Source organism: Pteropus vampyrus, unplaced genomic scaffold (assembly GCF_000151845.1).
Source record: "Pteropus vampyrus isolate Shadow unplaced genomic scaffold, Pvam_2.0 Scaffold27, whole genome shotgun sequence".
In the NCBI taxonomy this organism is placed as follows: domain Eukaryota; kingdom Metazoa; phylum Chordata; class Mammalia; order Chiroptera; family Pteropodidae; genus Pteropus; species Pteropus vampyrus.
The window spans coordinates 9422716-9450062 of record NW_011888808.1 but is presented as its reverse complement, the minus strand read 5'-3'; the positions used below and the strand labels follow the sequence as shown (position 1 = coordinate 9450062).

At 38.0% G+C, this 27347-nt stretch overlaps 1 protein-coding gene across 4 annotated transcripts in view; it reads left to right on the top strand.

The window, feature by feature from the left end:
* DROSHA (drosha ribonuclease III) overlaps nucleotides 1-27347 on the top strand; it is a 109744-nt gene that overhangs the window by 69898 nt on the left and 12499 nt on the right. For all 4 annotated transcript variants that reach the window (XM_011356448.2, XM_011356444.2, XM_011356446.2 and 1 more), the window contains 7 exons: nucleotides 4079-4138; nucleotides 5422-5521; nucleotides 8881-8983; nucleotides 10697-10767; nucleotides 16236-16280; nucleotides 17968-18125; nucleotides 19143-19248. In XM_011356448.2, the coding sequence (XP_011354750.1) occupies nucleotides 4079-4138; nucleotides 5422-5521; nucleotides 8881-8983; nucleotides 10697-10767; nucleotides 16236-16280; nucleotides 17968-18125; nucleotides 19143-19248 (643 nt within the window). The remainder of the gene's footprint in view (nucleotides 1-4078; nucleotides 4139-5421; nucleotides 5522-8880; nucleotides 8984-10696; nucleotides 10768-16235; nucleotides 16281-17967; nucleotides 18126-19142; nucleotides 19249-27347) is intronic.

Genomic DNA, 27347 nt, shown 5'->3' with positions numbered 1-27347 from the left:
GGGCCAGAAGACAGAAGACTGGTAGCAGAAAAATGAGAGGATCACATGCCCGTGGTTTTTGTTTTGTTTTGATTGGTAGAGTCATTGCCGGACAGTGTATAAGAATCTATTGGAGCAACAAAGAGACACATAGAGACTATTAATTAATACCCTTGTGTTTAAGGAAATGATAGTTGCAAAATATATTTTGAATCAGTTATACACAAGTATTTTACATTAAAAACAGTAGAAAAATGCATTGAATATACGTGAATTCCACTGAGTGGATTTAATGACTTCACTGCTTCAAGTTAAATCCCAGAAATACGTAACCTGAGATCCGCGGGTCCAGTGGGCGACAGAGATAGTAGCTATGTGACTTTACCTGCCCTCCAGGTGTCCAGGTAGGTAGATGTAATGAGTAAAAGGAATTCCTGAATTGGGTGGAAGTTCAGCTGAGCTCCAAGGCTCCCTCTGGCTCTATTCTGCCAGCCACGCTTAGAAGGCAGAGTGAGAAAATGTCCATGCCCTCACTCTAGCAGTTACCTTTGAACTTTGTCTAGTTCCAACATGATTTTCCATGGAGTAAATGATATCTTACAGAAATTACTGTTACAGGGAGACTGTTGTATATTATAAAGTGCTTTGAATTCCTCAGACCAAATGGTGATATATAAATGTTACAGTTAATCTAGATTCCATAATGTCTCTGTTCATTTAGTTCTCAAAAACAAATGGAGTGTTTACTGCTCAGTAAACATCTCCTCTTGGAGTTTGCTGGTATTTATAATGGGGGTGATTAAAGGAAGCAGAAACAATGGAAAAAGGAACAAAAGATTTGCTTCAAGAAGGACTAGCAGCTTACTCTGTCCATTTTTTCCAGGTAAACCATTGGGTTAGGAATTGTCCGGTATAATAATAAACTATTGTGGTGTTTAATCCCATTTTGTTTGTGGCTTATTGCCAGAGTTTAGTCATAATGTAGATACAGAAAAACATATGCTTGATAGAGGCAAATTATTTAATGGATGGCAGACTCACTATTGAATAAACCTGTTTAGAACAGTGACCTTGTATTTCAACATACTGAATAATAGTCTAACTTTGTGGTTATTAAAATCTTAGACATAGTTCTTGTCTCCCTGAAAGTTTATAAGAGAAATTAAAGTAAAATTTACGCCAGTATGACTTCATTCAAAATAGTGTATGACTCAAAGTGGCCATTATTCTTTGACTAGATGTCTTATTATTCTTTAATAAAGCGTAAGACAATTCAAAGATGGTTTGTCTCCACTGCAGCCCCTTGCTAGGGTTTTTTGCTTTCCATATTAAGTAGATTTTCCTATATAGTACTTTGAACTGTTGGGAAGAAAATAGTATCTATACCACAGAAAATGCATTTTTATTTTACTGGCTTGTGAACAATAGGATAATGTTAAATTTTTTTTTTTAACCATTTTTTCCTTAGTTTTATCATCTCTCAGGACAATAGTTTACTAGGATTCATGAAATTAAATTAGCAAGAGGACTTAGGGGTTAACATCATCTTACCATTAAGTTGTGTCTTTATTCCTTGATTTTTTTCTCCAAGAATGATGACAGATGCTTTTGGAGTTCTGGATATTTGACAGAAAGCAAAATTGTAGTACTGAGTAGCTTCTAAAAGATTAAAAAAATAATAATAATGTCTTATATTTCACCATGGAACTTTTTAGTTGTTCTTGGCTAGTAGATTAGCAACAACAACAAAAAAACATCTTTTAAAATCTAATATATATTTGGTAAGGGTAAGAAAAATATGTTTTGGGGCCTAATATTTATTTTCTTTATTTTCTTTTTTTCTTTGGTAAACTATTAGATTATGAATTCTTCACCATGACCATAAATTTTCTTCCTTCCTCCTTCCCTCCCCTCCCCTCCCCTCCCCTCCCCTCCTCCTCTCCTTCCCTCCTTCCCTCCCCATTATTGGCTATTAACCTCTTAAAAAAACATCTTTTTGACATAAAGGCCGTGACTTGAAATCAGGGTTCAGAATCACTTCATTGTTGCTCAGATCTTTCCAGTTTTCTCTTCTCATATCTATTTTTCTTTTAAAATTCCAAAATGTGAAGGAATGGTAGGTAGAAGAGTAAACTTACTTATGAGATATGTGAAATAATATAAAATTTAACTCAAAATACCAAGTAGATGATTTGATAGCCAAGTCATTTAATTTAGAAACACACACACACACATGCATATACTGAAACTATAATCTGGAAACTAAACTGGCACACATGAAACAGAACAATGAAAAATAGTATAGAATTTTGTTATAGATTGAGTGATAAATGTTTAAGTAAAGTGAGAATGGAGGTGTGGGTGGTGGGGGTGAGCCAGCAGCCTGGAGAGCTCTGGTAATCAGGGCAAGCCTCCCGCCTGACCTTAAGAATGAGCAGGATTTAGGAAAGGAACCATGCAAGGGAGAAGGGGTGGTGTGTCTGCTAAAATGCAGAGATTGGTGAACTTAGAGTTCTAAAATTGCTATTGAAAGTAGATAAAATGGGTGGGCATGATGGCACTAGAGAAATAATGGCCTAGTAAGCCAGGTAGATTTAGACTTGGTGGCCAGCTTTGAATTTTTCAGATGATGAGGGTTGGTATCAGAGATTTAAGGAGGCCCCTGGAGTCTGGGAGGCTAGCTCCTGCTTAGGCCCAGGCCTGTCCCTTGCTTTCTTTGTCAGGTCTTAGGAACTTCCTTTCCTTGCCTGCCTTTTCTCCTCACCATTGTCACCATTTTTTCTGGTTTCCTCCTGCTGTACAGCTCCCAGCCCCCATATTTTCTCAGATTCTGAAATAAGCACTCAGATTCTTCTCATATATGGCTTTAGACAACTCATTAGGTCCCAGCTTACTCTAAACAGAATCAGATTTGTATCCACCTCTTAGAGAGATAGCTCATCAGTGGCCTTCGCTATTTCTTCTCATCTTACTTGTCTCTATTTCTTCCTTGAAACGCATTCTTCTCTTTGGTAGAGGAATAATACTGGCCTCCTTTTCCTCCCGCTTCCCTGGGCAGTCCTCCTGTGCTGGCTTCCCTTCCGTTTGAGCCTAACCATGACCTCCCCGCGGGGCTCCGTTCTCACACTCCTTTTCTTTAGCTGAATTCTCTCCCTCAGTAGTGCCATCCAGTTCCACTGCCTGAAATCCTATGTGAACGTTGACCCCCCCTAAAGATTTATTACCAACTTTGTCCTCGCCCATGAACAGTAGGTCAGTATATCTCTTCATTTGGATGTTGTATAGACATTTCGAGTTAAAATCCCTAAAAATGCATTGCTTCTCCTCAGGCCTGTTTCACTTTTGGTCTTCTCCTTGCCATGAATGGCACAACTTTTTACCCAGCTACTTACGCCAGAATCTAGGTGTTGACTTTTATTCTTTTGTTTTGCTTGCCTTCCAGATCCCAACTATCATAGAGTCTTAGAAAAGTTGACATTTCTCGACCTTGAGGGATTAGTAGGTTTTCTGTGTGGCTCTGTACACGTGACAGAGTGGGAAACTCTAGGGTGGCAGAGAGCTGGCCTGAACAGAGGCACCGAGTGTTTTGGGGGATTCCCTTTTTAGGGGGTACCAGGCAGTTTTGAAGCAGGAGCCCAACACGTAAGTGGAACTGAAACGGTAGTGTAGGCCTCTTTTGAAAGACTTTAGATATCTCATGAGTTTGGGCAATGGGAAGGTGTCCTTAGAACATTGTACCCAGACTGATTTTTCAGTGTTCAATTCTAACCCTCACTAGAAAACATTCTCCTTTCTTGTGTCTACCTGACAGCAGTGTAGAGAGATTCACACTGCTGTCTCCTTGCTTTAAATCTGATCCCCAAGGGAAGGCAGCCCTAGGTTGGAAAGCCTGAACCACCTGGTATGAGGGGACACCCCTCCCTTTCCCAATAGGCGGCCCTGCATCTCTGTCAGATGGCGGTCAGTGCTCTTAGTTAACAAGTAAGGCAAGGTGTTTCGATTCCTAAAAGAGCTAACCCTCGGGTGTCCTTTCTTTAAGGAGAGAAGTAGAGAATGTAACTGTGTGCTATTTTAAGTGATCTTTTAAATTTTCCTATAGGATTAATCACAATGAACGTTTGGAGTTCCTGGGTGATGCCGTTGTTGAATTTCTGACCAGGTAAGGAGACTTTTCCACTGCTGCGCAATAATTACATTTTGTAGGCAACATACTTAATACATTGCCTTCTTTATAATTAGCCAAATAAGGCATCGAAACATCTTGGATTTTGTCTCTGCCGTGGAGCTTAAAATAGCCACATTTCTGTACTTCTTGCCCTGATAACTTGCACTCACTGATGCTGTAATGAGCAAGATTACAAGATGAAAGGCTGGTGTCTCTGTCCTGTCAAGTTTATGTTCAAGTTGCTAGAGCCACAAGAGATCAGCTTGCCTTGGTCTAGATGCTTCAGAGCTTATATTCAATTTGTAAAGAAAGGGATGATATTTTAAAATGTCATTTCATTTTCTAGGATTTGTCTTTGATCCCTTTCTCACTCTTTCTGATCTCAAGGGAAGAAAAGCTTACAAGTAATTTTAATGTCGAGATTTGTGTGTGTGTGTGTGTGTGTGTGTGTGTTTTCTCCCTAGCAGTGTCTTAGGGTCTTTAATTTGGAGGAAAATGCGTTTTTTTTTTTTTATACTCACATAATTTCTCTTTTAAAGGGAGATAGCACATGCCTTTCTTGGAACTATCTTGAGTTGTTTTTATTCTCTTTGGGTTATATCTTTTCCCAAGAAGGACGTAATGAGCCAAAGGGGCTGCTCTCTAAGCCTACTCGCGCCAGACATAAGCCTGGTGGATCTTAAAAATCGGTGTGAGATTTAGGGGACATCAGTTGCTGCTGTGGTCCAAACCGGTGTTCCATGTGGCCTTCTTCCCAGTTCCTGCACTTTCCTAATCAGCCCCTTTAGGCTCGTTCTTTCAGCACAACCACCCACACGTGCCACTTTCAGTTCTGTTCCTGTCCTTGTCTGTACTTGTGAAGAATATGTTCCCACTGCTGCCCTGCTTGGGGCTTCCCAGACTTCTCTTCAGGGGCCACTCGTAACAACCCAAGCAAAAGTATTTGTTTCCAGGCCCAGTTTGTGAGTATCAGGTAGATTTGCTCTTAGCAATGTGTGACAGATTTTCGGGTCTTTGTTGTCATATAAGATTTCAGAGAAACCTTGTAACAGAAATAAATGTGAAAAGTTGAGTGAGTGGTGCTGTTATGGTTTTAGCACATTCAGATAATACTGTGCTTTCCATTTAACTTTCAGAGACTTTTAGTCAAACGCTTTAGTTTCCTCAATTCAGCTACTATCTGTTGCGCAGATATTTGGTGCCCAGCCTGTTTTTGTAACATAGAGCCATGGACAGAAAGTTGCGATGCATATTAATATATGTGCTTTTTTTTGTAGTGTCCATTTGTACTATTTGTTTCCTAGTCTGGAAGAAGGAGGATTAGCGACCTATCGGACTGCCATCGTTCAGAATCAACACCTTGCCATGCTGGCAAAGGTATATCAAACATCCGAAGCGCTTGTAGAGAACTCTGACATTCTCTCTCCTTCAGTCCATGCATAATTTTGCATTTGAATAAGTAACTCTTTAGCATGTATTTAGAGTTTAATATTTTATAGACCAGGAAGGATTTTTTTTTTTTGTTCATTTGTTTGGATTTTAAGGATTCAGCCTTATTAGTTCAGTTACCTGTGTGAGTATCACCAGTGGCTAATGAACTCCACAGTGAGGCAACGATAACAGAAAGGGAAAAAATTGACAGATGCGCATGAACAGAGTTAACATTTGAGTAAAAGGAACATGAGAACAGAGCAAAAGAAATGAAATTTTTATATTTCCCCTATATGTAATATTTCTGTATTACATTTGTTTTTAATTTACTTTAACGAGTAGAATTACACCTTTGAATAGGATACCCCGGGCCATTTTACCCATAGGGGATTCTTTATGGATTTTTGAGAATTCCCCCAAGTCATAAATCTCATTAAGATTTAAGGTTTAGGCGGTCCAGAGAGCCACATTGACTTAGCTAGGTGGCTAACAGGACCTTTTCTTGATTTAGATTCATGGTAGGTGTTTTACTTACGTTATCTCATTTGATATTCCTACCTTTATGTGGTATCTTATTGCAGTAAATCATAACAGACAGAAGCTAGGTGCTCACGTTGGCCATCAGGATTCCAGCCCACACCCCTCCACTTTCAAACGGTGGGGCCATGGGAAAACTGTTGTTCACTTCTCCAAGCCTTTGCTTTCCCATCTGTAAAATGGAGGTGACATTAGCACCTGCCATACACAGTGGTTGTGAGAACTAATGACAGTATCATTTGAGTTTTAATGATTCAATTTATACAGGGCTTGGCACAGTGCCTGTTCATCATGGTAATCACCCAAACATGTAAATGAATTAGTAGGAGTTAATTGTTTTTATTGCTGCTACTACTATTCTCATTAGAAATCATTACATTTTATAGACCTGTGGGTTTATTCCGTAGCAGGGGGAAACTGTGGCTCTTAAATCCCCAAATGTTGATGATCCATTAGAAAAGTTTTTGTAAGTTTTCTTTGATTTTTGCCTTAAGTGATTTTTATTGTTTTCTTCATTTTGATATAAATGTTAGAGTTTGATAGAAATGACTAGGTAAAACCCATTCTAGTTTTATGACTGACTTCTTAATATGATCTTGCCAAGGCAATAATTACATTCAAAATGTGGTTAATTTTATCTCATGGTTTTGTGTTAGCAAGCGTCCACTGTTTTATGTAGCTGCAGCATCATCAGAGTTGCAGTGATAGACTTTGACCCAGTTTTGGTGGCATTTGAGAATGGAAATAATGGTTTTAGCAGCCTCACAGTGAATAAAATTCTACAACTTTATGTTAGCCTTCTTCAGTGTTTAGTTGATTAAATTGTCAAGTTGCTTCCTGATATTCCACATGAATGTCCACTGGAAATACATGTTAATAAATAGTCAACCCCCTCCCCACTGTTTTCTTTATAGTTTCAGATATAATGGAATTGCATAATTATTTTGCAAACAATTTTAGGGAGGATATTTACAAAGCGTGGGAAATTGCCATAGCATGAAAATGGAAGCTATTATGTAACACACTGGATGTTCTACAAAGCCATGAGTTATGTGAGGCTGGTGGCCAGTTTCTCCCTTTAGGGATTTCGATATGATCTTCCTTTGCCCCAAGCCGGGACATTCCCAGAGCACTCAACACCCATCTGTTCTAGCAGAAGGCAGTGGTACTCTTGCCTTTCTTCTGTCTAGACCATGGCTCTTGACCATTTAGGAGGAGGAGACTAGATAAGAAGACCCTTTTGAGAATTTAGTGAAAGTTCTAGGTCACTTCTTTAGCAAATGAATGTTCTAACACATGCACAGTTGAACATCACTCTCTTTTTTAAAAGTTCCACTAATGCTTACATGAAAAAATATATAGAGCTGGGATTATGAGAAGTTGGAAAATTCATAGCATTCCACAATAGTTGTTTATATTATAAATTATGGCTTGCGGACTACTCTTAAGCAGGACTCCAGAGATAGCAAACAATTGAATTTTCCCAGTGAAATTATGAAACAGATGAAATTTGCATTTTCTAGTATAAACTCTTACGCTTGGGGATCAATTTTTTAAGAGGTGTTTCTGCTGTTGCATTTGTGGTAGTCAAAACTCTCATTCGAGTATATTTTATATGCATGAATTCCTAGCAACACAAAATACTGATAGCATATATGTCTTATTTTTATTGTCTTTGTCTTTTTCTAATATAAATGGATATAGATATTTTTAACATACAGACTGAGATAAACAAAATTGAGTATCTTTTATCTGAGGACTTATGAGACTTATATTGTCCTCGGTTGTTCATTGACTTGTGTCTTATTCCATATTACATGGAATGTTATTGCTTAGTAAGTGTTTATTGGATTGAATTACATGGTATGGAAGCAGATTTAGTGCATGCTTATGCAGTGTTCTTTCTCTTTTTTATGGAAAGAATTATGATTTCTATTTATTCTGTCTCAGGAATTTTATTTAAAAAATTCATTCTGTGTCTAGTTCTAAGAGGAATTGAATTATTTGAAATATAATAGATTAAGAAATAAATAGGGACAGAACTCAAGATAAAGAGAAAATATGTGTAGGAGGAGAGTAAAATGAAGCTGGAGGTAAAGTTAATCAACACAGACGTATTCTTAAGTCCTATACATTTTCTAGAGCTAGGCCACAAATTTGGCTCTAAACTTGTCTGAGGCCAAATTGAAAAGGAAACATAATTCATTACAAACAGAGCCCTTAAAATAAACCTAGCCCATTGCTGAGATCTAACTGAGCCTTCAGAAGGATGAGTCTGGAGCCCTCATAAAGGAGACGCAAGTACAAATATATAGGGACTCCAAAATCCTTACCAAATAGAAAAAAAGATTTAGAGATATGAGACATTTTGAAGGGTCCCCATTTACCACATAAAAATCTGTTTTGTATGGTACCAGCATCATCAGTACCACATAAAACTGGAATCAAAAAGGTTAACTTTGGGCTGGGTTTGTGTTTCCTTAGACATATTGCATAAACTCAAGGGCCCCTGATCTTTTAGCAAAGTTTTATTCCAGCTTGGGCTATTGCTTTGTCCGAACTTGGACTAGAGTTCATAGAAGTCTGCTTGGGGAAAAGCTAAGCTTTGTCATATGTAAGGACTCCTGATGAATGGTAGACTAAACTTTCTTAATATACTGACATAGGCCTGTTATTTGTAGCCATAATCCTTTACCCCTAGGAGATGTTGAGTTATCACAGCTATGATTTTGCCAAATTTTTTCTTTTTGTCATTTTGAATTTTGTAGAAACTTGAACTGGATCGATTTATGCTTTATGCCCATGGACCCGATCTTTGTAGAGAATCAGACCTTCGACATGCAATGGCTAATTGTTTTGAAGCATTAATAGGTAATTTTTCTTTTTATAATTTAGTTTTTTACATGTCTAAAATGTCTGGAGAGCACATAAAATTCAGTGTGGAGACTTGGGACGTAATGACTTGTTCCCAAAGCATGTGAAGTCCCTAGAGTAATACCTACCTCCTTGAAAATACTGTGTTTTTTAAAATTCTGGGGCTTGAGTCTGTATAGCTATTATTTATTCTCTTGAAGCAAGAGTGATACAGACACTTTACTTCCCTACTCAGGTGCTTTACTTCCTCAATTTCTTTTTTTTTTACTGTCACCAGAATACAGTTAGCTATTGGTATAGGAAAATTACGAACAGTTAATTAGCTTGTGATTGCCAGCATGCTTTACAATGGAATGTTACAGTGGATTGACACTTCCTTGATTTTTTTTTTAGGTGAATGATTGAGTACATTTTATTTTTCAAAGGCCTTTGTACTTCCTTATCAATTTTGCCCTCTTTTTTTGCAAATGAATATAAAAGCTTCCCATTATAGTTTTATGCTGATGATGGTAGCAAGAGAATGTTTAATAATTATCCAGTCTTTTCACAGCTTTGTCTCTTTTGCACGAATACGTCTTATTTTCAGAGCGTTTGTCACATGGAATTACTGTGCTCTGTACACATAATATTTTTGACACTTAGTGTTACAGTTGGTTCCAGAGCCAGGCAGATATGCTCGAATTCCCTCTTGCATCATTTATCAGCTCTGCGTCTAGTTATTGAATTTCTGGGAGCCTCAGTTTCCCATCTATGACATGGAGATAGTATTACTTCACAGAGTTGTCATAAGGATCTTAATATCCAATCCTGGCGGCATCCAATCCAGAGCAAAGTTTCATTTTCTTCAACTCTTCCCCCAAATCACCTACAATGAGCCCAAATCCTATAAACCTTTTCTAACATCCTCTTACTGAGGCACCCATGAAGGTGAAGATAAGAATGTGAAAATGGTTCACATGGTGTCGAGAGCATAAATGGCCCCCAAAATAACTACTATTAGTACTATCATTATTATTGTTGTTGTTATTATTATTGCTATAACTATTGATAAATAATAAATGTATTTAGTCATCAAAAGCCCTGGTGACTAAGTGTCTTAATATTTTACATGGAAAATAGTCTTTCTGAAGACAGATATGAAAATATGATTTCATGAATATATGACCGCCCTACTCCAGAGTTATTTGATATGCAATTAAAATGTTACTACAGTACTTAACTGGTTGTGATTAATGGTAAATGCATATAGTGCTTAATTATCTCAAAAGTTTTTAAATTAATTATTTCAAAATGAAAGGTAAAGACTGTCCTGATTTTTATTTGTGGAAGCCTTTTGTGATCTGAACCCAGGTTTTATTTATGGTCTGAAACATAAACTCTAAATACAGAAAACAAAACAACGTTTTTATAAAGTCATTTGTGCATGGTAAGGTTCATACCCATATCTTTCATGATAGTTCATATTTGGCCTCTTTTACTTACAGTATTAGATTTAGACTTTAGTAAATTGAATTTTGTATTTCAGTCTCATTTATAATATAAAGCATAGCTAAAAGAGGAAAAATGCTACCTTTAAAACAATTGCTTCTGATCTTGTCGCTTATTTCCGTGAGTGAATTCTGGCTTGCCTTTTTGCTTTTTATAGAGATATGTAATTTTCTCTGAATATTAATGCAAGCTTCCTTTGGGCATTCTCACCCTTTTATCTAGGAGCTGTTTACTTGGAGGGAAGCCTGGAGGAAGCCAAGCAGTTATTTGGACGCTTACTCTTTAATGATCCGGTATTTATTTCGACTCATTTGATTTTTCTCAGTTACATATCATTACAGAAGATGTTATATTAATTAGTCTTTGTGCTTTAAAGAGAGTCTAGGAGGAACAAGTACATCAAAAATAGCTCATTCGACTCTTTGCAGATGGGAGAGGTCTGTGGACATGGACACTAGGAGATTGTCTTCTGCCTAAAACCTTGTCTTTCTTCAGGGTCACTTGTAACTGAAATACAAGTACAAATATAGAAGGACTTTGCTTTATTTTGAAGTATCTTGAAGTTAATTATGATTTTCTGTTGTAATAATCGTTGGGTACCTACCCCATGCAGGCTCAGTTGAAGTTCTAGCCTTTTGGCTTTTCTGATTATGATTTGTTTTTATGTAAATTATGTGGACTAGATAAATGTATATTTATTTTCGAAAGGCAGTTCATAGGGAGTTTGTGATAGGGCTATGAATAAAGAGTATGGAAGTACTTTTTTTTAAAAGCAAATTATAGTTTAAGAAAAAATGATAGATTCTGAAATAGTTTCTGTTGTTACTAAAGTATTAAGCTATGAAAATTACTAGAGCTACCTTTTTAATCCTACATGTAATAGAGCATATACTGGATGCTTTTTGTACCAAAACAAGTCAATTTAACATTTAAAGGGAGAGGCAGCTCTGTATTCCAAATTGAAATGTCATTATAATTGAATGAAATAGCCCTCATGGAGCAATAAAGAACATAGGAAGCCCGTGTTTTAAGCTTTTGTGCAACCTTCAGCTTAAGTGGCTGTCAGATGTTATTACTATATTACTTAGGATAGTTTAAAAAAAGAATCAATAGCTTTGAAAAATGGGACCTAGACAATATTCATATCTGAGGGTTTGATTTTTTTTAATCTGTTTTTTAGAGATATGTGACGATTTTATATTTCTGAATTTCTTTCTGAAGGGAAAATTATCTACAGATGTTCCACGTTCCCCATTTTGTCCTATACCTATAAACAAGTGTGCATCTTGACTTATATCTGTAGCAGATGGCATGTATTTTAAGTCCTTTTCTTAGAACTTAAAATATCGTTGTTGTGGCTTTTGTTTTTCGTTGGCTATTTCAGCAACCTCTTTACTTTGTATCCCACCTCCAGTCTTGCCTTTGCGTGCCCCCTCACTCCTTGAACTTGTCCTCAACCCCCACTCACTCCCTGCCTCTTTCTCCCTTCTTATCTGCATTCCCCATCCACTCCATTCCTCTCTTCCAGAATTCTATGCAGCTTTATACACCTTGTGTTCTTAATTGCATCTGTTTTTGTTTAGATTCTTTTCTCTCTTTAAACTGCTTCTCTCCCACTTGTCTACTTAGCAAGCTTATCTTCAATTTCCAGTACTGAGCACAATGCTGCATGTGCAGTATTTAATAAATATTTGTTAAAGGAATGAAATGAATAAATGACTAAATGAAAAAGCAGAGTCTGAACATTATCTTACAGATGGCATGGCTGAGATTCAGAAGTCGTCTTATTATGCCTTTATGAATTGGAACGAGGCTTAGTAATAATAAGGTCTTTCCACTTCAGCATGTTCAAGTGCACACACCCGGCCATTCTAACTCATTTGACATCTGCATATTGGTTTACATCTATTAGTTGTAGTATGTGAGATGTTGGTGAACCTTTGTACTTTTTTTTGAGTAATGGTATTGTGAAAGTCTAATCAGCCAAAGACAGCCAGGGGTAAACCTGTAGGCCGGCAAAGTCAGAATTATTGACTCCATGCAGTGAGGGAGGGCACTGCAAGAGGGAGGCGGGCGTCCTTTCTGAGGCCTAGGCTGGTCCTCACTGATGCTGAGGAGGGCCAGGGAAGCAGGCATCAAGTTCTTGGTTGGCTGTCTTGACTGGCGCTGGATTAGAATAAGCAAGGGATTAATTTGAGATTGGGTGCTGTCAGAAGCCAAGGGCAGTTTAGCAACTGAGTGTCCCAGTAATCTTTATTCAGGGGATTAGGACAAAGCAAGTCGGAGGACACCACTGGCAGGAAAGCAGAAGTCCCTGAAAGACAGGTCGTCTGATGTTTTACGGCTGCTGCCAGACCTTGAAGGAAACAGTTCTCTCTCAGCTTTCTAGCTGGCTCTTTTGGTGTCCTCCTTCCAGCCCTGGGAGGAATCAAGGAAAGATGAATCAAGAAGTCCCTAAGACTGTTTATCTTTCTCAACCTGAACTGATTTTTAGTATTTCAGCCCCAGACAGTTTTTATTGGTTCTCTGTGTTTGGATTCATGTAACCTTTCACAGTTTACCCAGTACATTCAGAGCCATTGTTGGAATTTGATCATCCCGACGGCTCTTTTAGAAACAAGGGAGTGATTTCTGTCTAATCTTTTCTATTTTCCCACTCCCTCTATCTCTTTTGGGGAGAAGGGAGGGGGATCTTCAGACGTCGGTCCCAGTGTCTAGAAATTGGAAAAAATGTCTTTTCAGATTGCTGCTGGGCAGATTCTTTGGCTGTTTCATAGACAAACAGGTTTAGTATTTGAACTCATCACTTTAGCCCCCAAACATACTTCTTTCTTTTTATGATGTAACCAGAAACCTTAGGATCTTCTTTATCCTTAAGCTTTTTTCTTCCTGCAGCCATTCAGTTGCAAACTTCTGTCAAATTAGTTCACTCTTGGCCATCCTACTGCTATATAATGTTTGTCCTTGTCACTCACTTGAAATATTTAACTGGTTGTCATTCCCCACCACTCCAGTCTATCATTCATGCTATATTTACTGTTGTCTTCTTTTTAATGTACAGATTTAATTATGGTCTTTCTGGTTTAAAATCTGTGAAATTTTTAAAATTTCTTTAGTGACAGCCAAAGTCTGTACTATACAACGTTGCATTTAATAGTTTTCATAATCTGATTCCTACCTATTTTTTTCAGTTTCCCTTCTTTTTACTCCCTCTTCGTGCCATTCTAGAAATTATCTTTTTTAATTTTTAATTTTTTTAAAGAATACTTTTATATTCAAAGTAAAATTGAGAGGAAAGTACCAAAATTCCCCACATGTGCCTAGCCTTCCTCATTTTATCAACAGCCCCGACCGGCGCTGTACATTTGTTACAATCAATGAACAGTGACACATATAATCACATAAAGTCTGGAGTTTACTCTAGGGTTGACTTTTGGTCTTCCACATTTGTGGGTTTGGACAAATGTATAATAACATGTATGCCTCGTCGTAGTATCATACAGAGTATTTTCACTGCACTCCATCCTCTGTGCTCTGCCTGTTAGAGGTTACCCTTTTGTGCCTGTGTACTTCAAGACATACTATTTGTGTATTTATGGTGCCCTTTTTGAAATTCTCTCCCTCTGCTGACTTACTTAATTCTTCATGTTCTTCTGGATGGATCTGAAGAGTCACCTTCTCTTTGAAGCTTTATCTGACACCCCCAGGCACCATTTCCCTGGCACTTAGTATATATTGTTATTATAGAACTTATCGGAGTTTATTAAATTATACTTACTTACCTTTTACTTATTCTTCTCCACTAGGCTTCTTTGAGGACAGAGATAGTGTCTTATTCATCTTAGTAAGCTCATACATAACAGGTATTCAGTACAAACTTGATGTATGAGCAAATGTCCCAATAGTCAATGATCATTTTCCAGAAGAGCAAACTGAAGGTAGAGGCTTTGCCTAAGGTGCTTAAGCCAGTAAAAGGTAGAACTGGAATTCCAGTCTAGATCTTTTCCAGGAATTTTTCTTGGACACCAAAGTGCCGCAGAACCTTACCTTTCTATACAGGGTAGATTAAAGGAAATGGAGGCAGTTGAAATAGTCGAGTTGTGAGGCGTTATTAATGCTGTTAACACCAAGATGGGTGGGAACAGACATCAAAGGAGAAATCGCAGCATTTTTTAATGTAAAACACAGGGGCAAGGAAAAAGATGAATCAAGAAGTCCCTAAGAATTTTGAGCTTTGGAGATTGGAGTTGGTTAGAAGAGATAGCTGTTTATCATTACTGTTAATATCATCATTATTGATAGTAGCATTTTCTATGTACCAACACTGGGTTTCGTGCTTTGAATGCATTGCTCGTTGAGGCATCAGAGAACACTTTGCAGTAGGTAGCATAGTTATCTTTATCTTAATGCTCAAGGAAATGGAGGCTGAGTGAGGTTATGTAACTTGCCAGCATGGAAGCAGGATTAAACCCAGGCTGCCTGACTCCTGAGCCCGCCTAACACCATACTCCTTAGTTTAAGGTGAAAGATGAAAAGTTATTATTTGGGTGTGAGGTAAAAGATACTCATTAAGGCACATAGAGTTATGAACTTGTAGCTTAGATGAGAGGTCAAAACTACAGCAGAGCTGAATGCGTCATCTAAACTGAGGTCATAGTTAAAGTAGTGGGAATGGGGGATCTCTCCCGAGGAGCAGGTAAGAGTAGGTCAGGTGAGAGGCCGAAGTCTGGTAAATGTTCATTTGGGTGTAGGAGGAGTTAAAAAAGCATTGAGAAAACTGGAGACAGTTGCAAGAAGGGAGTGACATTCAGTGTAATTCATGCCACAGAGAATTTAAGGGAAAAGTTACTGAACTGGTTAATAGAAGTCCTTTAAATGCCTTAAAAGAACAGTTTGATATTTAAGCATTTTTAAAAATATTGGCAAAAAAAACCCCAAAACCCTAAGTGTATTTTATTAATAAGATGCAAGTTTTACAAAAATATCAGGTATTTTATTTCACTTTGTCATCATCTGTGTCACAAGTGGTAATAATTTTTTCTATACTTCTCCCCACCCCAAATTAGAAAAATATTTTCCCTTCTTTTTAAAAACATCAAGGCCACAAAGAGACTCTGAAACTTAGAACTTTCTCTTAGAACTGAGAAGGTTCTAATTATAATTGCCTCTAGATTTAACTCAGTGGATAAAATGATGTACTGGGCTTCTTCATAAAATTCACTTATTCCCATATTTCAAGTAAACATTTGTAGTGACCCACAGTAAAAGGGTGGTCTGTCTTATAGATCTAAGAGTTTAGGAACTAGATATGAGATGTTTTCCACTCCATCTTAAAACAGCTCATATGGTAATGAATGAGTACCTAAAATAAAGGACATTTGAGATGAGTTTTAATTACAAAAGGCACAGCTGATGCACATTTCTAGGGAATGGGAAACTAAAAAATATGATTAAAACGGGAGCTTAATCTTTCATATTAGATTAAGCAAATCTGTAACTTAGTTTTAAAAGGTGTCTTTGACTCCTGGGGCTGGGGGTGGTTCTTTTCCTCCCCAGCTTAATAGGCTAATTGCAGTCACTATAGGCAGTTTGAGTGGTGAGTACACTTAAAAAAAATTAGTTTGCTAGCACTATTGAATTTGCAATAAGTGGAGTCAGCATCTGAAATAGTTCAGCATTTCACATAATGGCATTTTATTTAGTACTCTAGAATGTGTTAAGTGGCTCCCTTGAGCATTAAAGACATCACTCCATTTTCCAGGACCTGCGAGAAGTATGGCTCAATTATCCTCTCCACCCTCTCCAGGTAAGTGTGACCTCTGATCTGCAGCCAGCGTTATAACTGGGTGTTCATGTGACTTTAGTTTGCCTTTTTACCCGCTCCTGCTTTTGTTCTTAGTTTCCCTTCACTGACTTTGACTTTAAGCTAGGTGTCAGAACTGGAAAACTTTGGAACAGATAGTACGATGATCTTATACGTTGCATTTTTGTGGTCTGGGATGGGTTAGGGAAGCCCTGAGACATGTCTTCCCTTACAAGGCAGGAAGACCTATGTGTGTGGCTGTGGTTTGGTCCCTCCTCGTCTCCTAAAATGGGATATTCAAAGCTTGTGTTGACTCGGCATATATCTATGTACCTGCTGTTATAGAGAAAATAATATGGAACAAGTGTGGGCTTATTACAAAGTAGAACAAATACTAAATTAACATTGATAAATTGTAACCTAATTTGGATCTTAGAAATTGATGGCTTTGCTTCAGATTGCATAAAACATATTATAAATTAAAATTTTAGTTTAGTGTGATAACTTTTTACTCAGGATTTCGGAATTTAAAAGATCTACATATGACATCTTTTCCCCTAGTTGGTTTAAAAACTTTTACTATTGTTTACTTTGTAGATATACATTTACGTGTATTTATATAATAATAATCACTAGTGACTGACCTCTTATGAGAGGCTTTACAGTAATAAATGGCATTAATTCAAAGTACCTTATAGATATATTATTAATATGAAATCGCGCAAAGTTGTTGAAAATGTTCATCTTAATTACACTTTTTGGGTGGCTCCATGGTGTAGTGGTTAGCATGTCTGTTTTACATGCAGAAGGTCCTGGGTTCGCGCCCCAGGTGGAGCCATGGACCATACCCCGGGTGTGCCAGGCCCTGGGTGCACCCTGAGCATGTGGGAGGAGATGCTCTGCCTTCAGAGATCCAATTCTTAAGGGGAAATGGCAACATCCATAGGTCAGGGGTGGAAGTTGGGGGAGGGGGTGGGGATTAATGAGGGGAAAAAAATAAAAATAATTACACTTTTCATATTTGTTCTCTGCTAGTTGTTAAAGTCTCATTGTTATGTGGAGCACCTACCTAGTGGTATAATAATCTCACTATAACCTGAATCCAGTTTTAATGATGCTCATTTGCTAAAATAGATTGGTCCCTGGAAGACACATAGTGGTCAAGTTACACTAATGCAGTGGTTCTCAAATGGCAGTCCCCAGACAGCCGCATGCCCATCACCTGGTAGCTTATCAGAAAGGCTAGTTCTCAGTCCTTACTCCAGACATGCTGATTCAGAAACTCTGGTGTAAGGCCTGGCTGTGCACAGGTAACAAGCTCTGCAAGGGTTCCGAAGAATGCTAAAGTTTGAAAACCACTGCGTTACTAGATAGATATATACATTCCTCTACCAGCAGTTTTTCAGCTTGCCTCTTCCTTGGAGAGTTAGTATAATACTTGGGATTAGAACAATCTGTGTACAGTACTTGGCCTTGAAATTTGATAGAAGATTGGAAAATATTATTTGAACCCTTTTTAAATATTAGGTTTGTTTGCCCTTCTAAGGGATGAGAAAGGGATGTTTTATTTGCATTTCAGAAATTTCTACCCATTGGAGAAGGAATTTACAAAACACTATCTTAGAATTGATAATTACTCTTGTTACCCAAAACTGCACGTGATTTTTATTTATTTATTTTTTTCCTATAGCTACAAGAGCCAAATACTGATAGACAACTTATTGAGACTTCTCCAGTTCTACAGAAACTTACGGAGTTTGAAGAAGCAATCGGAGTAATTTTTACTCATGTTCGACTTCTGGCAAGAGCATTCACGTTGAGAACTGTGGGATTTAACCATCTGACCCTGTGAGTTAGACTTACTCATGCAGTCCCATTGTGACTATTTAGACAGGCAGTCCCATACCTTTGCTGCGTACCCTTCAAAGGAATTGGGATTTCAAACATATTTCTAGGAAATCATGAGATGGATGAGTAGCCAGACACTGGTGTGGACCAGGAGATATGCTCCAAACTAATATTTTTGGTCTCATTGTTGTGCCTCTAATTTCTTTATAAAGTATAAGAGAAGTGTGAAGGAAATAAAACTTTTTTCTGTAAAGGGACAGATATTAAATATTTTAGGCTTTATAGGCCATGTGGTCTCTTTGTTATGATTCAGTTCTGCCATAGTAGCATAAAAGCAGCCATAGGAAAAATATAAATGAACATGGCTGGGTCCCAGTTAAACTGTGTTTATAAAAACAGGCCATGGGCTGAATTTAACCTTCCAGCCCCTGCTCTGGATGAATGATTTGAAGATGAGCTAATACGATAAGAAAATAACCAAAATGTTATTCTTTTGCATGTTGTTTTTTATTTAGTTTTTGGCTCCCCCTCCCCCAAATCAAATATTTAACAACTTTCTTTAAAGAGCCTTGTTCTTAACCTGGATTCCAGATTTGAATAATGGAGTATATATTTCTATACAGAGGTAAAGATCTAGCAAAGAGGAAGTTTAAACCTTTTTGCTTTGTTTTGTCTGTAATGAGATTGTCTATGCAAGATTGTTGTTACAGATGCAAGATGTCGTCTGTACTATATCTTTCAATTGATACTCCTCAGCTTCTCATCAGGCACTGTTTTCCAGTCTTTATTTTAGCAGTTGTTTAATCCTTAGATAATACTCATTTTTACTATTTTTTGAAATTCAACTTATATTGACTCATCTCTTTTCAATTGAGGGGCCTTAGGGAATCTTATTTAAATGTTTTGTGCTTTAAAGCAAGATGAACATATTGCCTTTTTAAATCATACCTTTAAAAAATTCTTTTTTTTTTTTTAATCTGTAAATTGACCTCTTTACATTGATGTTTCATTTTTCAGAGGCCACAACCAGAGGATGGAATTCCTAGGTGACTCCATAATGCAACTGGTAGCCACAGAGTACTTATTCATTCATTTCCCAGATCATCATGAAGGACACTTAACTGTGAGTTTGCGTTAAATCATTCCCTCCAATAAGATTACTGTATAATAGAGAGTGAAGATTAGAAGAACGAAATATCTCTTTATGAAATTTATGACTTAATTCTTGGCGATTTTAGCATCCATATCATATGGTTTTATTCGTTTCATTATGTATAGTATATACAAAGCAATATATGATAAGAACTCATTTTATACTTTTTCATTTAATGATTATCTATTCTGTGCAAGATTGGGCTAGGCTTCAAATAGTAGTTGACATCTAAGGAGTTTAAAAACTATTAGAAGTTTCTCCATATAGAATTTAAAGCAAAATTGTCTAAGAATTCAAGAAAGATGGTCTGATTTGGCATTTCTGTCAATAGGACAAAATTTTTGTAAAAATCTTTGTTATAACAATATAATTAGTAATTTTGTTGGAATGAAGAGAGACAAATTTTATGGGGGAAAAAAAACTATTAGAAGTTAAAAATGTAAGTAAATAACTACAACTTCTCTCTGTCTGTCTGCCTGTCCTCCTGCCTGCCTACCTACTTACCTACCTACAGTGTGTGTGTGTATGTACATACGTGTACACTGTAAAAAGTATGTCAGTAATATAACTAAATACAAGGGAGAACCATGTTAAAATATAAAGAGGGATAGATAACGGCTCATTGTTCTGAAAAGATAAGATTTCTTTTCGTGTGGAGTTCCAAGAAAGCTTCATGGATGTGGTGATGTTTTGAGCCTTTAAAGATAGATAGGATTTGGCCTCTGGGAGTTAGAGGGAAGGGATTTCTATGCGAAGGTATTCTGCACATCGAAACTGCCGGAATAAGAGCACAGCATGAAAAATTAGAAGCTAGAGAGGCAGTAGGAACTCAGTAGTTTAGCTAGACTATGTGAGAGTTGAAAGGGACTTAAAGAAACAAGGTTTGATTTATGGACAAAGTAAAACAGCCCCCATTGCTCTCACTTTTTTCCCATTTTTAAAACTTTTTTGAGCTTTTTATTTGCTGTGTACTGTTTTTATTCTGTGAAACTGATCAATAATATAACTGGAATGGTGAACAAAACATATCTGGAAGCCAGTCATGATCTCTTGAGGCACAGGGAATAACCTTTAAGAACTCCCTCTAGAACTGGGCATTGAGAAAACAAATGCTTTATTGGGCAAAGAAAAGTACCGAAGTCCCACCATTCTGTGATTTTGCATTCTGCGGTTTAAGTTACCTGAGGTCAACCTCAGTCTGAAAATATTAAATGGAAAATTTCAGAATTAAAATAAGTTTTAAATGGTGCACGGTTTTGAGTAGCATGACAAAATCTTGTGCTGTTTCACTTCATCTCATCCAGATGTGAGTCATCTCTTTGTCCAGCATGTCCACAGTGCATATGCTGCTGGCCTGTTAGTCACTTAGTAGATTGACTGCCATGGTATTGCAGTGCTTGTGTTCAAGTTACCCTTATTTTACTTTATGATGTCCCTAGAGCTCAAGAGTTGTGATACTAGCAATTCAGATATGCCAGAGGAAGCCATAAAATGCTTCCTTTAAGTGAAAAGGTGAGAACAATAGATAATATGAGAGGGAAACCACATTTATATAACTTTTATTATAGTCTATAACTTTTATTTTATTATTAGATATTATTATTAACCTCTTATTGTGCCTAATTATCAATTAAATTTTACCATAGGTATGTATGTATAGGAAAAAATGTGTGTGTGTTTGTGTGTGTGTGTGTGTGTGTGTGTGCGCGCGCGTGCGCGCGTGTGTAGTTCGGTACTATCCATGGTTTGAGGGATCCACTGGGGATCTTGGAAAGTATCCCCGTAGACACGGGAGGACCACTGTAGTAGTACATTATAAGATATTTTGTTAGTGCACACTTTCTTCTTTATTATGCTTGAAGCAAATAATAAGTTTTTAATACTTTGCATCTGTACAAATTTTATGCATGTTTTGCTTTGAATAGAATTGGATCTTATCTCTGCAACTGTGAACCCTGGAAATAGTTTATATGAGAAACAAATATTAGAATTAGGGAGAATATGGTGACTTGGCTATGTTTAGACGTAATTTTTCAGCAGAATTTCTAAGCCCAACAAAATATGGTCCTTGCATTCACTCGCTCGATGAATCTTGTGCTCCTGTTGTGCCCTGTGTAGCATTATGGGAAATCAGCTGTACTCTTATTCTAAATTGAAGTTAAGATTAACAGAGTAATTAATATTTAAAGTTAGCTGCTTTTGGATGGACAAAAAAGTGTTTTCCTCTTTAGGTAACATGTAATTCTTAAGAACATATAAGCATATACCAGAAATAAACTGTCTGGTATTTTGCTCTACATTAGGGAATCAATAAATGATCGTTCAGTATTTATTAGGGAATAGACTTCATAGCTGTCAGAGTATGTGCTTGGTCTGAGAAGTGCCCAAATGAAACTAGACGGCTTGAGGTGTAGTAATTCATTTTATTGCCATATAGAGGCCACTGTTGGAAATGTGTGACTTAAATACACACATTTAACCCTGTGTTCCCACAAAATTAATTGTGAACTCTAGGATTTTGTGAAGATGGGATGTTATAGATAAGTTCATTGCTTCCCATCTTAGTCACTACGTACATCTCCCCACCCCAGATAATAAAACCAAAACTCGGGAAGTCCTGTCCAAGGTCTAGATAAAGGTAAAACCAGGGCTGTGATAGGGACTCCAGTTTTGTGTTCTCTTCAAAATCACTTCAGTGCCATAACTGTAGTTTTATCCAAAATGTGTTTATCAGCCTTGCTGTCTTAAAAATAGACAATTTCGAATAGCTTGTTAGAGAGATGTTAAATGATAAAATTAGGATATGATGATTTTATTAACTGTATTCACAGAAAGCTTTGGTAGAAATTAATTGGACAAACTGATCTGCTGGCAAAACAAGGGCGATCTGTCGTCAGTTAAATACATATTTTAGAAAGTCTTAGCTCTCATCAGCATCGACATGTTGCTCCCTCCCTCCTCTGAACAGTCTCGCATTGGTTTCCTTCTCCCCTCTTTAACTGCTCTTTCTTAGCTTCCTTTGCAAGCCCATCTCTTCTGTACAGCCAATTAATATTCCGGTGTCTAAAAAGCTCACTCCTCGGCCATTTTCTTTTCTTACTAGAGCCTTTCCGTGGCAGTCATTCCTATGTATGTTACCAGTTTCACACAATAGGCAAATGACTTCCAAATGGACCTTCCTGGTACCATTACTTTTCTGAGCTCCAGTCCCAGCTGCCTTCTCAGCATCTCTACATTGTCTAAGACTGAACTCAATTTTGTCCTCTCCCCCTTTTTTTTTAAGTTTATTGGGGTAACATTAGTTAATACAATTATATAATTTTCGGGTAATTTGTAAATTGTAATTTGACATCTATATATTCTGTTATGTGATTACCATCCAGAGTCCAGTTTTCTTCAGCTAACATATATTTGATTCCCTTTACCCACTTCACCCTTCCCCGACCCCCCTATATTTGACCCCTTTCCCTTGTCTACGTCTTCCTTCTTCCCCCACCCCCTACCCTCTGGTAACCACTAGTCCATTGTCCATGTCCCTGGGTCTCTGTTTGTCCTGTTCATTTGTTGCTTTTAGGTTTATATCCCACATATAAGTGATGTCATGTGATTTTCAACTTTTTCAGTCTGGCTTGTTTCGCTTAGCATGATTATCTTGAGGTCCATCCATGTTGTTGCAAAATGGCAGTATATCATCTCTTTTTATGGTTGAGTAACATTCCATTGCATATATGTACCACAGCTTCTCACTCCGGTTGCTTCCATGTCCTGGCCACTGTGAATAATGCTGCTATGAACATCGATGTGCAAATATATTTTCAGATATGGGTTTTCAAGTCTTTGGGGGTAAATACCCAGTAGAGGGATTACTGGATCATACGGTAGATCAATTCTTAGTTTTTTGAGGAACCTCCATACTGTTTTCCATTGTGGCTGTACCAATTTGCAGTCCTACCAGCAGTGTATGAGGTTTTAAGACTGAACTCATAATCTCCTACCTGGGTTCTCTTCCAGTATTCCCTGAGTAATTGAATGGCAGCATCACCCATCCAATATGGCAAGCCAGAAACTTAGGAGTCCTCTTTGATTCCTCCCTCTATTTCCCTTCCCTACCTATATTCTAGAACCATTCATAAATCCTGACAATAGGACTCCTTCAGTAACTACCTCGTCCTGATCACCCAAATCCTTTCTACCAACTTCTGTCCCCTGGACCGCTTTAGTAGTATCTGCAGGGCTGTCAATATGTTACAGGATATGATTGACAAGAGACCCAGGTGACATTTATGAAAATGTAAAAGTTAGGAATCTTAAGGTCGTGTTTATACAGAACAATGCAGCATGCTCAGGTTCCCCCCTGAGATGCAGGCTGCTATTTGAAAAGCTGGCCTTTGCCCTTCTCGTGGGCAGTTTTGTACTCTCCCATGATGGACATTGTCCCAGGCGGAAATCCTTCAGGAGGCCCAGGTCCCAGGCCTGTTCAGCGGGTTCACAGCTTCCTACCCTGGTCTTTCGTGTAAACTCTTGTTCCTTTCCAGTCTGTTTTTCATGCTACAGCCAGTGGAGTCTTTTTACAACAAAGCTCCTGTGACCACAGTAGCCATTCATCTTTAATGCACTTTGGTTGTTCCTCTTCGTCTCCCCGACCTCTCAATATTGGAGTGTCCCAGTTCTCAGACCTCTCCTTTTTTCTGCTGACTTCCTCTCATGGCTTTGAATACGTCTGTATGCTATTTCCTGATTTATGTCTCAGCCTTTACTTCTGCCACTAACTCCAGGCTCATATATCTAATATAACCTATAGAGATACTTGAATATCTAGATATACAGATATACTGGAATCTCTAGTTGGATTTCTATTAGGCTTCTCAAATATAACATGTCCAAAACAAGACTGATTTTCATCCCAAAACCTTTTCTCTAGATGCTCTCCATATCAATAAGGATCATTGCATTCTTCTGGTTGCTCAGGCTAAAAATCTCGGCGTTATCCTTAACTCTTTCTCTGCTACTATACTTCTCAGCCGTTAGCATATCCTGTTGATTTTACCTTAAAAGTTTGCCCAAAATGTGACCACTTTATACCAGCTCTACTGTTATAACCCTGGTCTGGGCCCCTGTCTACTTTCCCCTAAATTATAGCTATAGCCTCCCAACTGGTTCATGCCCCCATTCCTCAGTCTGTGTTTAGTACCTAGAGAAATCATTTTTAAAGGGAAGTCAAATTACAGACCTTCTCTGTGTAAAACCTTCCAAAGATTTCCCTTTCCAAAGGTAAAAGACAATGTACTTACCTCTAAGACCCTGTGTGACCTGCCTTCCTGCTGCTGTCTCTGACTCTGTGTCTCCTAGACTCTTCTCATTGGCCTCTGTGTGATTCCTGAGGAAGCTGAGCACCCCTTTGCCTCGGGGCCTTTACCCATGCTATGGCCCAATCCCTCACCTTCTTCAGGTCTCTCTTCAAATGCCATCTTATCAGTGAGGCCTTCTTTACCCTACCCTCCTTAAATAGTGACCTCTTCCCTTTGACCTAGTTCCCCTCACCCAGCCTGGCGCCTCACCTCCATCTTATCCTTTCTTTTTCTCCTTAGCACGTGCTATATATTTTACCCGTTTACTGTCTGTCTTCTCTCATCAGGGCAAGGGCTATTGTCTGTTTTCTTCATTCTTGATTTCCTGGGTTCTCGGAGAGTCCCTGGCATATATATCCGTGCTCAGCAAATATGCTTTGAATGAATGAATGGTGGTTATAGCACAGTCTAACGCTCTTCAGATGTTCTTTGGATAGTGACTAGAGAACAAGCCAGGCATTGGGTGGTCTGGCCTGTCCACCTGTCTGTCCTCATGGCACATATTCTTCTTTTCACTCTGCATCTCTGCACTGGGCTGCTGTTCCTCCAAGCCCCCCTCCTGTCCTGTCATCGGGCTTTGCACAAGCTGTTCTTCTGCCTGGAGTCCATTCTATTTCCACCCTTGCTCTCATTTGCCCAGTATCTCCTACCTTTTCATTAGATGTCAGTTCTGACGTAACTTCTGGATGCAAGGGAAACTTGCTCTGGTGGCCCCCCAGTCAAGATTTCATGTTCTTTTCCTTCCTAGCACGTATTTCAGTTTGCCTATCCCACAAACCTGGAAGTTGTTTCTTTGGGAACATGTTTTTATTACTATATGCACGATAGTGCCTGGCATATGGTAGGCTCTCAGTACATATTTGATAAGTAAAGGAATGAGAGTTTTTTAGGCAGCTAAGTCGTACAGAAAGGAAAGTGGAAGTTCCACTGGAGGGAAGTGGCACTTTGTTTTATGTATAAGGAAAGAAACTGAAAACTTATTTATGAATGTCTAAAGATTAAAATTACTTTAAAATTTGTGGAGGATTACTTATTCCAGTTGCATTCGTTGGGGAGTGGTGGCCAATTATTCATTATTGTAATTAAAGATGATACAACTACAGTACTTCACATTGGGAGGCATTAGTTAGCTTTGAGCCATTCCCATACACGCTGATTTTATGGAGAATAAGGACAGCTGAGCAAATGAATTTGTGGTTTTCCAGTTTTGAATGATGATGGGGAAAAGTATAATGTGTTCTGTAAGTTGGGTATTCAAAAAGGCCTAGTTTGGAAAGAATGTCAGGCTTATATAATTGTCCTAGGAGGACGTTTGAATTGGGATGTAGAAGGAAGAGGTTCTGTTCCACAGTTTTGGGGGAAAACCTACCCAGTAGAGTCAAGGCAAATAGTGAGAGGTCAAGGAGCGTATACTCAGACCGGAAGACCTGCCCTGCCATACTTTCGAGTTTTCTCTATTTCATTCTTTTCTCTCAGCCTTTACTATAAGCTACTGAGCCAAAAATAGTAGGTAATCCCATAACTACTATGTACAAGGCACTATTCAATGGTGCAAAATGAACTTGCAGAAGTTTTCATTTTTAGAGGAATGTTTTGGTTTAATAAGAAAGCAAGGATTACAGATATAAAGTTTGAGAACCAATGATCTAATCCCTTTCCGGTGCCTCCAGACAGCACTAAGCATAAATCATTCAGATAAATGACATCTTATTTATAAGATCTCCTTGACAGGACAGATTTCATAGTCTCCTGGTTGAAAATTTCTCCGTCACTGGTATCATTTGGCTCTTCGTTTCTGACCTGCATTCTGCCTGCTAGCATTTGTGTACCTTTTCTTTAGTTACCATGGGAAATGGAGACCATCTGGCTACCATTCTTGGTATAATAGACCTGTGTGGCATATCACTGTCACTTTTAATAATACATTCTGCTTTCATCCCATGTTCTTATATTAAAGTCCTCTAGATAATAATCACAGTCTACTTATTTCACACTAGGTGGCCCTCTTTGGTAGCTCGTGTCCCACAGCTGTGCTTTTCTCTTTAGAATTGAGAGTAAAGAAAGTAGTTGAAGGAAGATTGCTAATCTTTTAAAAAAAACTTTAAAGTTTCTTTAAAAAAAAAAACTATAAACCTTTTTCTTATTAAAATTTCAGTTTTAACTAATTTTGAAAGACTACTGTGCAGAGATAATAGAAGACATCCTGGATTCTCAAAGTCGGAATCTGCGATTTGTGGCATTTATCCGGGGCCCTGCCATTGGGTCAGGGCCTCAGCAGCCCTCTCTCTTCTCAGCTTTCCAGAGAGCTCCAGCTCCAGTGTTCTCCACTTTTTCTTGCGATTTCAAATGAATTTTTTTTTTTGGGTGGGGGAGGATTAAAAAGAAAGTTAAGAACCTTTCCATTGGTAAAATGGAAAGCTTTGAGGACAGTGAGTGGACAGCTGTACGGACATTCTGCATTGAGGGTAAATCCAGAGGAATTCCTAGAACTTTCTCTAAGCTTTTCTGTATAACCAAAGAGCAAGCATATCCTGCCTAGAGATGAAGCCATTGTGGATACCAACAGCAGCAAATGTTTCTTATGTGTGTATTATGTCCCACTCATTGTACTTAGATTGTATATTCCTTCACTCTAATTCTCATTACTACCCTCTGAGGTAGGAACTATGTTTTCCATTTTATAGATGAGGAAACAGCCTTAGAGAGATTTAGTAACTTACA